The following is a 16,119-nucleotide window of genomic DNA, read 5'->3' as shown; positions in this document are numbered from 1 at the left end:
ACTCCATCTGCCACTTCTCAGCCCATTGGCCCATCTGGTCCAGATCCTGTTGTAATCTGAGTTAACCCTCTTTGCTGTCCACTACACCTCCAATTTTGGTGTCATCTGCAAACTTACTAACTGTACCTTTTATGCTCGCATCCAAATCATTTACGTAAATGACAAAAAGTAGAGGACCCAGCACCGATCCCTGTGGCACTCCACTGGTCACAGGCCTCCAGTCTGAAAAACAACCCTCCACCACCACTTTCTGTCTTCTACCTTTGAGCCAGTTCTGTATCCAAATGGCTAGTTCTGCCTGAATCTTGACTGAGGTATATAATACAAAAGCAGGATATAATGATGAAACTGTATAAGACACTGGTAGGCCACAATTGGATTATTACATGCAGTTCTGGTTACCACATTACAGGAAAGGCATGATTGCTCTGGAGAGAGTGCATAGACAATTTACGAGAATGTCGCCAGGGCTTGGGAATTGTAGCGATGAGGAGAGACTGGAGAGATTGCAGTTATTTTCCCTGGAACAGGAGAAGGCTGAGGGGTGATATGATTGAGGTATGATTGAAGTTGTGAGGGGTAGAGATAGAGTAGACAAGTGGAACCTGTTTTCTCTAACAGAGTTCAAAAGTTAAGTGGCAGAAGGATTAGTGGGAATGTGAAGAAAAAATGTTTTTATGCAGAGGGTAGTGAGTTTATGAGATTCACTGCCTGAATTGGTGGTGGAGACAGAGACCTTAAGCTCTGTTTAAAAGTACCTGGATCTGCACTTTAAGTGCTGTAAGATGCAGGTTTATAGCTGTGTGCAAGAAGATGGGATTAGAATGGGTACCTGGGTGTCTTTGGCTCAGTATGAACCAACTGGACCAAATGGCCACCTTCTTTGCTGCATCATTTCTATGAATCATTACCTCACTGAATGGTGGAGTGGACCCAATGGGCTGAATGGCCTACTTCTACTCCATTCAACAGATTATCTGGTCCTTTACCTCACTGATACTTGCGGGCCTTTGCTGTGTGCAAATTGACTTTAATTATTCTGCACAACAACACCAACAATACTTCAAAATAAAAATCAATGCTTATGAAACACTTAGAGACATCCTGAGTATGAGAAAAATCCTGAGTATGTGAAGTTATCTTAACTGAAAAAACTGATTTACTTGAAATTTTCACCCCCTCAATCATCGTAGATGAGAATAGCCTTTTAGTGCAACAGGATTATTTGGGAAAACCCTTGCTGCCGTCTTTTTGCATACCACATTTCAACCGAACAATTTTCTGAAATGTCCGGTCATGCAAATCACAAAAATAGCTTGAGCACAGATGTTCATAAGCAAAGTTTGTTGGTCTCAGAAACAACGGAATCGTTACGTTCCTCATCTGAACAAATCTACTGAAAACAAGAATTCTACATTTCAAATGTGGTAATCAACTAATCTGGCATAAACACAAGCAAAAAATACTGTTAAATACTTCACAGGTCATAGAGTCAGAGATGTACAGCATGGAAACAGACCCTTCGGTCCAACTTGTCCATGCCGACCAGATATCCTAACCTAATCTAATCCCATTTGCCAGCACTTGGCTCATATCCCTCTAAACGCTTTCTATTTATACACCCATTCAGATGCCTTTTAAATGTTAGTATTATACCCGCCTCCACCACTTCCTCTGGCAGCTCATTCCATGCACGCACCACCTTGCGTGAAAAAGTTGCCCCTTAGGTCCCCTTGATATCTTTCCCTTCTCACCCTAAATTTATGGCCTCTAGTTCTGGACACCACCACTCAAGGGAAAAGACCTTATCTATTTACCCTATTCATGCCCCTCATGATTTATAAACCTTTATAAAGGTCACCCCTCAGCCTCTGACACTACAGGGAAAACAGCCCCAGTCTATTCAGCCTCTCCCTATAGCCCTACGGCTCCCTCCAACCCTGGAAACATCCTTGTAAATCTTTTCTGAACCTTTTCAAGTTTCACAATATCCTTTCAATAGGAAGGAGACCAGATTTGCAAACAATATTCCAAAAGTCGCCTAACCAATGTCCTGTACAGCCAGGCACCATTTGCGGAGAGAGCAACTGAGCTAACATTATGGGTCCACTTGCTGCTCCCACCAAAGCTGCCACTTGATCTACTGAGTATTTTCAGTAATTTCTGTCTTTAATTTCAGATTTCCAGCATTTGCAGTGTTTTGCTTTTGCATTAGTTTCCAGTTTGGAAATCTAATTGAAGTACAGTATCAGAATTACTGATTTGAGAAAATAGCGAAGTTCCACACTTGCGTGCAAGTTGATACCATATTGAGAACCATCTGGAAAAAAATAAACTGTATCAAGTTGTTTTTCTGAACATCTTTGCATTTAGAAAAATAGAAGGATTCATGAGACAAAAGATGGCCAAAAGACAAAAGATTGTACACCTGCTGACTATAAAAACTGAGATTATTCATTCCGATTTCATCTTCCAGCTCTTGGCGTATAACCTTACAGGTTGCAGCAACTCAAGTGTACACTGAAATAGTTCTTCTTTTAACATCCTTTCAGGATGGTGGAGGAGCCTGGTGAGTGGCTGTAGTGTATCTAGTGGATGGCACACACTGCTGCCATTGTGATGATGGAGGGAAGCAGTGAATGTTGAAACTGTTAAACAGGATGCCAATCAAGCAGCTGATTTGTCCTGATGGCGTTGAATTTTTCACTCATCTATGCACGTGGAGAGAATTCTGTTACATTCCTGATTTGTGCCTTGTAGATGGTTGACTTGCTTTAGGGGGTCAGGAGGTGAGTTATTCGCCACAGGATTGAGTCTGAGCTGTCCTTACAGCCACATTATTTAGAAGACAATGGGGACTGCAGAAGCTGGAGAAATCAGAGTTGAAAAAACGTGGCGCTGGAAAAGGCACAGCAGGTCAGGCAGCATCCAAGCAGCAAGAGAGTTAACGTTTCAGGCAGGGCCCTTCTTCAGGGCATTATTTATATGGCTGACCCAGTTGTTTCAGGTCAATGGTCAACTTCAGGATGTTGACAGTGGGGTTTCAATGATGTAATACCATTGAATGCCAAAGGGAGATTCTCTTATTAGAGATAATCATTGCTAGGCACTTCTGTGGTATCTTTGAGGAGAAAGTGAGGTCTGCAGATGCTGGAGATCAGAGATGGAAATGTGTTGCTGGAAAAGCGCAGCAGGTCAGGCAGCATCTAGGGAACAGGAGAATCGACGTTTCGGGCATTCCTGAAGAAGGGCTAATGCCCGAAACGTCGATTCTCCTGTTCCCTAAATGCTGCCTGACCTGCTGCGCTTTTCCAGCAACACATTTCCACTTCTGTGGTATACATGTTATTTACCACTCATTGGCCCAAGCTTGAATGTTGTTGACATCTTGCTGCACTTACAGACAGTGTGCTTCAGTATCTGCAGAGTTGTGAATGGTGAACAATGTTCGATCATCAGCAATCTTCCCCACTTCTGGCTTTTTAATGGAAGAAAGGTCATTGTGAAGCAGCTGATGATTGGGTCTGGGACTCTATCCTGAGAAACTCTTGCAGTGATATCCTGAAACTAAGATGACTGACATCCAAAAACCACATCCTTTTTGCTAGGTGTGTCTCCAACCAGCAGAAAGCATTCCCTCCCCCCAACCAACTTCCATTGACTCTAGTTTTGTTCAAGCCCCTCGATGACACACTATGTCAAATGCAGCCTAGATGTCAAAAGGTCAGTCACTCTCATTTAAGCTCTGGGATTCTGCTCTTTTGCTTGTGTTTGAACAACGGCTGTAATAAGGTCACGAGTTGAGAGGCTTCGGCAGAATCAGCGCTGCTTCATAGCACCGTTGATGACCATTTCCTTCACTTTACTGATAATCAAGAGTAGACTGACAGGCAGTAATTGGCTGGATTGGATTTGCACTTTTTTGTCTGAACTTTACACATTGCCACAGAACATACAGCACAGTACAGGCCCTTCATCCCTCGATGTTGCACTGACCTGTGAAAATAATCTGATACCCATCTAACCTACACCGTTCCATTATTATCCATGTGTATTTCAATGCCAATTTAAAAGCCCTTAACGTTGGCGAGCTTACGACTGTTGCAGGCAGGCCGTTCCACGCCCCCTACTACTCTGAGCGAAGAAACTACCCCTTATATCTGTCTTAAATCTATCACTCCTCAATTTAAAGCTATGTCCCCTCATGTTAGCCTTCACCATCTGAGGAAAAAGGCTCTCACTGTCCAACCTATCTAACCCTCTGATTATCTTATATGTCTTGATTAAGTCATCTCTCAGCCGCCTTCTCTCCAACAAAAACAGCCTCAGTTCCCTCAGCCCACAGACTTTCCATCGATGTCAGTGTTATAGTTTGACTGGAACAGTTGGCAAAGACTTCAGTACTATTGCCGGAATATTGTCAAGGCCCATAGTCTTTGCAGTATCATGTATACCAGACCTTTAAGGACATTTGAGAACCAGATGGTCTTTTTATGACACAATTGACAATGACTTCATAAATCACCATTAGACGAGTTTAAATTCCAGATTTAGGGTGTAGGTTTGCTCGCTGAGCTGTAGGTTTGATATCCAGACATTTCATTACCTGGCTAGGTAACATCATCAGTGGCAACCTCCAAGTGAACTGAAGCTGTTTTCTCCTGCATTCTATTATATCTTTCTCCTGGATGGAGTTCCTGGGATTTGTGGTGATGTCATTTCCTGTTCGTTTTCTGAGGGGTTGATAGATGGCATCTAGATCTATGCGTTTGTTTATGGCATTGTGGTTGGAGTGCCAGGCCTCTAGGAATTCTCTGGCATGTCTTTGCTTAGCCTGTCCCAGGATAGATGTGTTGTCCCAGTCGAAATGGTGGTTTTTTTCATCCGTGTGTAGGGCTACGAGGGAGAGAGGGTCGTGTCTTTTTGTGGCTAGCTGGTGTTCGTGTATCCTGGTGGCTAGCTTTCTTCCCGTTTGTCCTACGTAGTGTTTGTGGCAGTCCTTGCATGGAATTTTGTAGATGATGTTGGTTTTGTCCATGGGTTGTACTGGGTCTTTTAAGTTTAGTAGTTTTTGTTTGAGAGTGTTGGTGGGTTTGTGTGTTACTAGGATTCCGAGGGGTCTTAGTAGTCTGGCTGTCATCTCTGAAACTTCTTTGTTGTATGGTAAGGTGGTTAGGGTTTCTGGCTGTGTTTGGTCTGCTTGTTTTGTCTTGAGGAATCTGCGCACTGTATTATTTGAGTATCTGTTCTTCTTGAATACTTTGTATAGATGGTTCTCCTCTGTTTTCCGAAGTTCGTCTGTGCTGTGCTGTCCCATTTCGACTGGGACAACACATCTATCCTGGGACAGGCTAAGCAAAGATATGCCAGAGAATTCCTAGAGGCCTGACACTCCATCCACAACGCCATAAACAAACACATAGATCTAGATGCCATCTATCAACCCCTCAGAAAATGAACATGAAATGACATCACCACAAACCCCAGGAACTCCATCCAGGAGAAAGATATAAATAGAATACAGGAGAAACCAGCTTCGCTTCACTTAGAGGTCGCCACTGATGATGTTACCTAGCCAGGTAATGAAACATCTGGATATCAAACCTACAGCTCAGCGAGCAAACCTACACCCTAAACCTCAACCTGAGCTACAAACCTTCACAAACCTTGCAAAAATTCCAGATTTATTAACTGATTTCAAATTTCACTCCAGTGGTGGGATTCATCAACCTTCTTCCGGAGCATTAACCTAGGTTTCTGCATTATTAGCCCAGTGACCATACCATTGTGCCAGTGCTTCCTCTATTAAGCAAACAATCAATTTTCGTAAACTTCAAAATCATATTCTTACAGCTAAGTCTAAATTGTTAACATAAACTATAAACATGAAGAGATGCAGTAACAAACATTTCTGATAGTGCTGTGGAAGCAAATTCAATCGTGGCTTTCAGAAAGAGGAGAAATCTCCAGGCCTACAGGGTGAAGGAAGCGGAGTAAATTAGCATGAATTACTCTTTCAGAGTGTCAGCACAAACCAAAATGGGCTACTTCTGTTCTATGTGTTGCTGGAAAAGTGCAGCATGTCAGGCAGCATCCAAGGAGCAGGAAAATAGACGGTTCGGGCATAAGCCCTTCAGGAATCCTGAAGAAGGGCTTACGCCCGAAACGTCGATACTCCTGCTCCTTGGATGCTGCCTGACCTGCTGCGCTTTTCCAGCAACACATTTTTCAGCTCTGATCTCCAGCATCTGCAGTCCTCACTTTCTCCTAGTTCTGTTCTATGAAAACACAACTCTAAATCTGAGTTTATTGGCCACCAATCCCAATATCAGTTTCATTGTCCCTTTGTCTATTTACATCCAATTTTACCTCTGTGATATCCATAGAACCATTGAAGAAACCCTAGAAAAGGTACAGTACAGAAAGAGGTCAGTTAGTCCATGTATCAGTGTGTTTGAATAAACCACTTTCCAGCACCTGTCCCTGCAGGTTTCAGCATTTCAGGTGCAGATCCAGGTTCCTTTTAAAGGAATTGAGGGTTTCCGCCTCAGCCAGAAAACCCTACCCGAAAGCTTTTCCTCATGTCCTCTCTAATCCTTCTACTAATCACCTTAAATGGTAGTCCTTGGCAATTGACATTTGCGCTAGGTAAAAGAAGTCTGCCCTTTGCCATTTATATAAATGACTTAGATGAAAATATATAAAGTATGGTTAGTAAGTTTGTGGATGACACCAAAACTGATGGCATAGTTGGCAGTGAAGAAAGTTAGAGAGATTTTGATCAATTGGGTTAATAGGCTGAGGAATGGCAGATGGAGTTTAATTTGGATAAATGTGAAGTATTGCATTTTGGTAAAACAAACAACGGCAGGACTTATACAATTAAAAGGAGAGCATTGGATTGTGCTGTAGGACACAGAGACCCAGAGGTTCAGGTACTTAGCAACCTCGATTATCCAAATGTCGATTATCCGAATTTCGGATTGCCCAAATAAGATCTCAAGTCTCGATGTTTGGTAAACTGTATTGTTCGAGCATTCAATTATCCGAACATTCAATTATCCAGACAAAATACTTCCCGCCCGTGTCATTCGGATAATTTGAGGTTGCCCTGTACGTAATTCTTTGGAACTTGCATCACATGTAGACAGGATAGTTTAGAAGGCATTTAGCATGCTTGTCTTCATTACTCAGGCCTTTGAGTATGAGTTGGAAAGTCATGTTGAGGTAATACAGGATGTTGATGAGGCCTCTTCTGGAGTAGTGTATCTAGTTCTGCTGGCCTTATTATAGGTGGGATATTATCAAGCTGAAGAGGATTCAGAAGGGATTTATCAGGATGCTGCCAGAAATGGAAGGTTTGATTTATAGGGAGAGGCTGAATAAGCTGGGACTTTTATTTTGCTGGAGAATAGGTGGTTGAGGGGTAATCTTATAAAGGTTAATAAAATCAGAAGGGGGATAGATAAAGTGAATGGCAGGTGTCTTTTCCTTATAGTGGAGGATTTCAAAACGAGGGGGAATTTTTAAGGTGAGAGGAGAAAGATTTAAAAGGACATGAGGGGCAATGATTTTACACAGGATGATTCATGTGTGGAATTAAATTCAAGAGGAAGTAGTGGATGCAGATATAGTTACAACATTTAAAATTAATTTGGATAAGTACAGGAATAAGAAAGGTTTGGAGGGATATGGGCAAACAGCAGGCAGGTGGGACCACTTTAATATGGGATTATGGTTGGCATCAACTGGTTGGACCAAAGAGTCGGTTTCCAAGCTGTATGACTCTGTAAACCCCTCATTACTTTGTACACCTCAGTTAAGGAACTATTCAGCTTCTTCTGATCTAAGGAAAACACCCTAGTTTAAGTTGTCCTCATAGTTGCAGTTTTCAAGCTCTGACAACATTCTTGTAAGTCTCCTCCATACTCTGTCTCGAGTAATTATGTCCATACAGCAATGTGGTGACTAGATTTATACACAAAATGCCTGCTGCGGCCTAATCAGTGCCTTAAATAATTTCAGTACATTCCTATATTCATAATTTTGTACTCAATATCTCATTCAGTGAGGGAAAGCATCCCATATGCCTTCTTTACCAATTGTGCTGCTACCTACAGGGATCTGAGGACATGCATTCAAAGGTGTTTCAATTCCTCTACCTCTCTCGTCAACCTTAGCCTATTATATATTCCATTGCTTTGTTTGCCCTCTCCAAAAACATAACTTCCAATCTCTGGGTTAAATTTTATTTGCTACTTTTCCATCCACTCACCCAAACCAGTGATATCATCCTTTTCACTATCACCTGCTTGGCCAAATGTTTTGCTTCATCTTCAATCTTTCCAATCATGTCTCTCACATTTAAGTTTAAATCATTAATATTTACCACAACCAGCAAAGGACCCAACACTGAATCCATTCACAAAACATCTCTCGACTACTACCCTTTGCTTCCTTACACTAAATCGATTTTGGATCCACCTTGTTACATTTCCCTGTTATCTTATCAGCTTTAGTTTAGTGTGTCATGTGGGACTTTGTCAAATGCCTTGCTGAAATCCATTGCAGTACCCTTACCAATCCTCTTTGTTATTTCCTCAGAATATTGATATATTAGTAATCTTTCAAATATCATTTTCATTGACTCTTTATCTATTTCTGTCCAATTCTGACACTGTGATAGCCATTGGGACATTTTTCTACACGAACAGTACTGAAACAAATGCAAATTTTAATTACTAGTAACAATACCCACAGCCAAATAAAACTAAAGCACTGGCTCAGACTTACCATGTTGAATCAGCTGAATGTGGTCACTAAGAAGCCAGCAAAGGGAGTTAGTCACATTGAGGAAACAGCGCAGAAAATCTTGTTTGATGTCATCCTTGAATTAAGAACAATTTGTTAAAACATTTTCAAGCAGGCAAAGATGTATTCAAATGCACTTTCTTTCTATGTTATATCAATATTGTAGTTTCTGATCTTAGGTTTTAGTTACGCATCACCAACAATAAGATGTTTACAAAGAGCAAACATCATTGAAACAGGTCATTCATGGCATTTTGCTCCATTTGAACCCTTGCCCAACCTTCCATACCTAATTCAATTAACATTATCCTCAATTGACTTCTACTTCACACACTTAACTAATTTACCTTAAAAAGTAATTACATTATTTGAATTAACTGTTCTATGGTAGTGAGCTTCGCATTCTCAATGCCCTGCAGGTAAAGAAGTTGCTTCTGAATTCCATATTTGACTTCTTACTGATTGTCTATTGATTGCTTCTAATTTGGCTCATGCCCACATGTGAAAATATTCTTAACATGTTGACTCAATCAAAATCTTTCATAATTTAAAATATTTTTATTGGTTCACTCCTTGGTGTTCTCTTTTCCAAAGTCAAGAACCCATTCATTGTTTTCCAAATATACAAATTCAGTCTTGATATCATTCTTTACTTGCAACCTTATCAGTGCCTCAAGATCACTTTTACATGATGGTGCCTAGAGTTGTATGGATACCACATTAACTATTCACCAGCCCTTGGCAGTATACCGATCACTTACAAATTACTAAATATGTGTAATAGCACCTCATCTGTGTCTGTTCACACAGGAGCAGAGAACTGTTGACTTTGCTTGATTGACATCTCCATGAGGTTAATGTAAGTTATTCTGTGATTTTTTTTGCCACTGTCTCAATGTAATTTGCACAAGGTGAAGAGGTGTTAAATTTTAAGGCTTCTGTTACTGATACATTAATGGTTGGTCTGACACTTTGCTAGCATTATACGAACTACTTTATTTAAAAAAGCTATGAATTGACATTTCTTTTATAAGCAGTTTCACATTTTGGATGGCGTCGTAAAGGCATCTGAGCGAAGTGAACTACGGTGAGATTTGTGGCAGAATAAGTTGAAAGGTCCAGCAAGGTCTATCTCAGTGCAACTTACTGCATCTTTTATGCATTTGCCAAGCAGTGAGGTGCGGAGGTGATGTGCTGCCAATTACAGGGATTATGGCAACTGAGGGCACTAGCTGGGTCAATGGGCACTGGCATCCCACATTTGCCAACCCTCATGATCATCATGGTATGCTTCCAATTCACTTGTAGTCCATTTAGGAAGTACAGGATCTGCATGCTTATTGCATTAATGCATTGTCTTGCCTCTCTGTGCCAATTAGCACAGTCAAGCAACAGTAAGTTTTCAATTGAGGTGGGGTGTGTACATGTTGCTGCAAGACTGTGAGTCATGTCAACCTCACACCTGCAGTATTTTCCAGCTGCTTACATGGCAAACACAGCAAGCAAGCAGCCGTGTCACAAAGGGGAATAGCCCTCAGCAAAATCCATGGAGGCAGCCATCAGTCAAGAGGTCTCAACATAGTACCTATTTATATGGTTTTCTTAATAACATGATGTGTAATTAGGCAGACATGAATAGGGAGTACAAGGTGAAGGAACCTATTGGGGACAGTGACCATAACATGATAGAATTCACCCTTCAGTTTGAAAGGGAGAAGCTGGAATCACAATACTTATGGTATAACAATTGAGGTAACTACAAAGACATGAGCAAGGAGCTGGTCAGAGTTGATTGGAAGGGGAGCCAGCAGGAAAGGCAGTGGAGCAGCAATTCTTCGCAAGGAAGAAGAAGCATACTAAGGGGAGAATGAGGGAAACGTGGTTGACAAGGGAAGGCAGAAGCAGCATAAAAGCAAACAAAAAAGCATACGATGTATATAAGAATATAACAACTAGGGGCAGGAGGAGGCCATCTGATCCTTCAAGTCTAATTCGCTATTCAATAAGATCATGGCTGATCGCGAGTTTCGAGAAGTTTGTAGCTCAGGTCGAGGTTCTGGATGTAAGTTTGCTCGCTGAGCTGAAAGGTTCATTTTCAGACATTTCGTCACCATACCTCCGGTGATGCACTGGTGGTATGGCCCGTTTTTTATTTATGTGTTTAGGTTTCCTTGGAAAGAGAGAGAGAGAGAGAGAGAGAGCGCGAGAGCGAGAGACAGAGAGAGAAAGAGACAGAGAGAGAGAGAGCACGCGAGAGGAGAGAGAGATTTCTGCGGGAAAGTCCCATCAGAACAGACCGTTTTGAGGAAGGGTCACTTGAAATGCGATTGTTCCTCTCTCTCTTCACCGTTGCTACCTGCTGCAGCGACAGAGACAGCGACAACGAGAGAGACAGCGAGAGAGACAGCGAGAGAGACAGCGAGAGAGACAGCGAGAGAGACAGAGAGAGAGACAGAGAGAAGATTATTTATGAGAATAAGCCTATTAGTAATATAAAAGGACGACGGCACAAGATTTTTTTTAGATACCTAAAAAATTAAGAGAGAGGCAAGAGTGAACATTGAACTACTGGAAAATGAGGCGGGAAAAGAAGTTATGGAGAACAAAAAATGGCAGAGGAAGTGAACGGATACTTTACATCAGTCTTCACGGTGCAAGATATCAATAGCATATGAGAACTCCATAAGAGTTAGGGGGCAGAGGTGAGTGCAGTGGCCATCGTTAAGGAGAAGGTGTTGGGAAGCTCAAAGGTCTGAAAGTGAAAAAAAATCACTTGGACCAGTTGGACTACATTCAGGATGCATTGGTCGTGACTTTTCAGGAATCACTGGAGTCAGGGAAGGTCCTGGAGGACTGGAAAATGGCTAATTTAACACCCCTATTTAAGAAAGGAGCGAGACAGAAGATGGGTAAATATAGGGTCAATCTACATGCTCCACGTCTTATAAACTGGTAACAGAAGTGAAATCTTCAGCTTGTAGCCTACTGCTAAGTCTTATAAATAGAATTCATGCAAATATGGTTCGCAGTTAGACAGACCGAAACTACAAGTATAAATCACCTCAACAGCTTGGAGGAATCGAGTTTGCAGGCGTCGTGCCAACATCATCAGATTATCTGAAGCTGATGGCAAAACCTTTTCATAAAACTCTTCAACATCTTCCTTTGGATTCAGACCAACACAGACAGTACTGAAAGGAATCAATTCAATTCACCATTAATTTTATAAACTCAAAATATTTCAATAATTTTTTTTTAAACCAGCAACACATTCACCCAGCAAAGCCAGGATATCCAACAGGATATTTATGTCAAATATAAATCTTTAGCTTTGGCAACCAAACAAGTTGAAAATGTGTTGCTGGAAAAGCACAGCAGGTCAGGCAGCATCCAAGGAACAGGAAGGGCTTATGCCCGAAACGTCGATTCTCCTGTTCCTTGGATGCTGCCTGACCTGCTGTGCTTTTCCAGCAACACATTTTCAGCTCTGATCTCCAACATCTGCAGTCCTCACTTTCTCCCCAACCAAACAAGTTGTCCAGTTTGACAGTTAACGATGATGGAAAAATCTATAGTCAAAAGGACTCAGGTTTTTTTGCATGGGCAATAATTTATAAGGGTTCACATGGTCCACAATTGTTTTCTGTGAACATTAAGAGTGAGACTCAAATCTAGAGATTTACTGGTGAACTTATCAGAGAGTTTCAAGTAACATAAACTATGAGAATACAAGTTAGAGTTCTTCACAACCATTGGATGAAGTAACATTAAATGAAGACTACAAGCATTCCATTTGATTGGGAGGAACTAAATAGTGATTCCTTTGCTGACTACCATTGCATAATCTGCAAGTGTGATCCTTAGCTTTGAATCACTTGCCTTTTAATTACCTGCCCTGCTCCAGCTATTTATATTGGTCCTATGAAGCTCAATGAAAGCTTGAGAGGCAGCACCTATCAATTAAATACTTTCAAATTCAATATCAATTGCACTCATTTCAGATTACAATCCTGGTTCCATTTTTTCTGGTGTAAGTAATGATTCTGCTGATGTCATTCACACCTCCTCTAGACCCATTTTATCTTTCTTTACTTTTTGTTTATTCATTCACAGTATGAGGGCGTCTATGTCTGGGCCAGCATTTATTGCCATCCCTAATTGCTCAGAGAGCAGTTAAGAGTCAACCACAGTGCTGTGGGTCTGGAGTCACATGTAGGCCAGACCAGGTAAGGATGGCAGTTTCCTTCCCTTAAGGTCATTAGTGAACCAGATGGGTTTTTCCAACAATCGACAATGAATTCATGGTCATCATTAGACTCCTAATTCCAGATTTTTGTTGAATTCAAATTCTACCAACTGCTGTGGCAGGATTTGAACCCAGTCCCCAGAACATTACCTTGGTCTGTGAATTAACAGTCCAGCGATAGTACCACTAGGCCATCACCTCTCCCGCGCCTCCAACACCTCCTCTGGACCCACCTTATCTTTCTTTACTTGCTCCATTGCCACCCTCTTTTGCCTTATACTATCGTCTCTTGTGTCAGTCACAGACTCCTGCTTTCGGCCTCAAAATTTCTCTCCTCACGTCCAGGTTTGCTTGAAAAAAAATAGTAAACCCTTTCAGCTTCTATTTCTGAGAAAAGGTCATTGGCCTGAAACAACTAACTATATTCTGTTCCCCATTTGTTCTCAAATCGGCACAGTGTTCTGGTTAATTGAGTGATTTAAGTCAATTCATCTTTTTGTGTCTCTAACATGTTAGAAGACCATAAAAGAACATATTTCACATTATTATATCCTGGTCAGGGGTACTGGGGATTGATTGTGTGCCTGGATTGTGTCCCTTTTTTCCATGATCAGAACTCACTATATTAGCTGTGCTGTTCCAGGAGCACGTGACTGAAAAAATGAACCCTGTTAATTTGCATTGTGAATTTCTTTTTGGCTGAAATATACTCTGGATGGTGTATTGAAGGAATGATGGAAATTCATGTCATAAACCAAAGCTTTATAACATGAGACAAAAAAAATGAACCTACACCACATTTGATAGCTAGCTTGTTTGATTTGAGGAAAATAGTTTTTATTGACACTAAAATCTGATTACTTTGGACAAAAGTATGCCAAACAGATTTCAGCTTGAAACCTAAATTGCCAGATTGTCTTTCAATTCATGTTCACCACCAGAACAGAAAAGTCCATAATGGAACGCTACCACCTGCAAGTTCCACAGAAGCTGCACACCATCTAACTATATTACTGTAAATTCAGTGTCGCTGGGTCAAAATCAGGGACATCCCTTCCCAGCAGCACTTTTGATACAACAGTACCCCAAGGACTGCAGTATGTTCAAGATGCCAGCTTACCACCACCTTCTCAACCCCAGTTAGAGTTTGGCAATAAATGCTGGCCCAGCCAGTGACATCCACATCCCACAATAGAATATGACACACACTGCCAAGCATTCAAGAATCCCCAATATCATGGATAGGAGGTAATTACTGATTAATGAATACCACGTCACAGTCTTCTGCTTTTGGCAAGGATTAATGCTTAACTCCTTTGTATTTGCACAAACAATGTTTCATTGCATTTAAAACAAAAACACATTGGTTTGAGCACTTAAATGGAATTCATACCCAAATCCTTCCTGTGGATGCCTTTAGGAATAGAATTAACTTTTTCTAAAGCATAACTACATAAACAATGTGGAATGGAACATTAATTAAGGATTCCTGATCTACTTTACCTGACTATCTCAGCCAGATCTACAGCTGTGGACCAGCTTCCTGGAATATTGTAGTAGTCTTGTTTAAGCACCAGTATACAATACTGAATTAGGTCATAATAATAAATATCCTCTTTTAGTTTCTGTAATTCTTTGCTTTCTACAGGTGGTTTCTTCAGGATTTCTGTAAAAAAGTATGTGGAAGACTTTGAAGGAGAATGGGTTAATGCTACACAAGAAACAAAATTTCAAGACAGCTTAGAGAATATGGAAACATCACAGTGTAATCCCGAGTACCATTTACAACTGAGGAGATTTAGAAACAAAATCCTAACTACTATGTGATTGAGAGATTCAGAACAGTATGAAAAGAAAAATGCCTGTTTCCCCAAGCACCAATGTGGCTTTCATTGTAATACCTTGAAATCTCTACAAACATTTTTACTTAGCTCGCCTTTTGACATTATCAGCAGCGGCCATCCAATTTTTAAAAAGTCGGCAACCCACCAGTGAATGCCATGTATAGATCATGATGGGCTGACTAGACAAGCTTTTCTCATCACCTTCCAGATATTTATGATGCCTCGAATCCAAGACCAAAACTACTGCAACCTTCCTGATATAAATCATACACTATTTAAGAGCCAAAAACAAAATCAGGATGCACGTTCCCACCAACATTGAAATCCAAAGGTACAATGAATGAATAAAATATTCTAAAATGCCCCAGAATGTACACTGGAAGTTGCAACTGTGTTATAACAAAAATAAATGTAAAGTTAGGCACACAATGGCTTCACAGAATATGCATGTAAATGTGTAAATGCATTTCACATAAACATCAATAACTTGCATTCACACAGCAGTTTTAATATAGTAAGATGCCAGCGATGTTGAATTTAAAAAAAGCCTGGCTCTGAGAAGGTGACAAGCTTTTGAGTAAAGAGGTAAAATTAGGGGAGTGCCTTAATGGAGGAGAGGGGTAAAAAGGGAGTATCGGTGTTTGGTGCCTCAGCAGTTTACTGCACAACCACCTATGGTAAAGGAATAAAAATTTACAATTACAAGAGTTCAGAATTGAAAGAGTGCATAGATCTGGGAGGAGCACAGGGATGAAAGAGGCAAGGGAAATGAAGGTCAAAGGGATGGAGTGATGTAAAAACAAGGATGAGAACTTTAAAAACTGAGGGCAGGAACCAACAGATATCAGCAAGCATCGCAGTTTGTTAACATGACTTGGTGCACAGGAGGGCATGCTCAGCAGATTGATTAAGTGTAAGTTTCCCAAGGGTGCAAGGCTTTAAATCAGCCTGTGTCACTCAGGGTCAGAGTCAGTCATACAGCAAGAAAACAGACCCTTCAATCCAACCAGTCCATGCCAAACATAATCCCAGACTAAAATAGTCCCACATGCCAGATCCTGGCCCATTTCCCTCCTGTTCATGCACTAATCCAAATGTCTTTTAAATATTGTAACTGTACCACACATCTACCACTTCCTCAGGAAGTTCATTCCACATTCAAACCACCCTCTGTATAAAAAAAATGCCATTCATGTCTTTTTGAAACCTTTTTCCTTA

At 40.9% G+C, this 16,119-nt stretch overlaps 1 protein-coding gene across 1 annotated transcript in view; it reads right to left on the bottom strand.

Annotated features, from left to right (window-relative positions):
• Positions 1–15,003, bottom strand: part of LOC122551944 (IQ calmodulin-binding motif-containing protein 1-like) — a 49,394-nt gene extending 34,391 nt beyond the window's left edge. The window contains exons 1-4 of the mRNA XM_043694513.1: positions 14,985–15,003; positions 14,561–14,768; positions 11,873–12,002; positions 8,794–8,887 (exon numbers count right to left, since the gene is read on the bottom strand). Of these exons, the coding sequence (XP_043550448.1) occupies positions 8,794–8,887; positions 11,873–12,002; positions 14,561–14,768; positions 14,985–15,003 (451 nt within the window). The remainder of the gene's footprint in view (positions 1–8,793; positions 8,888–11,872; positions 12,003–14,560; positions 14,769–14,984) is intronic.
• Positions 15,004–16,119: the final 1,116 nt, after the last annotated feature.

Source organism: Chiloscyllium plagiosum, chromosome 7, assembly GCF_004010195.1.
Source record: "Chiloscyllium plagiosum isolate BGI_BamShark_2017 chromosome 7, ASM401019v2, whole genome shotgun sequence".
Classification (NCBI taxonomy): Eukaryota; Metazoa; Chordata; class Chondrichthyes; order Orectolobiformes; family Hemiscylliidae; genus Chiloscyllium; species Chiloscyllium plagiosum.
Note: the sequence above shows the minus strand (reverse complement) of the source record. Positions and strands in the feature narration are given on the sequence as shown.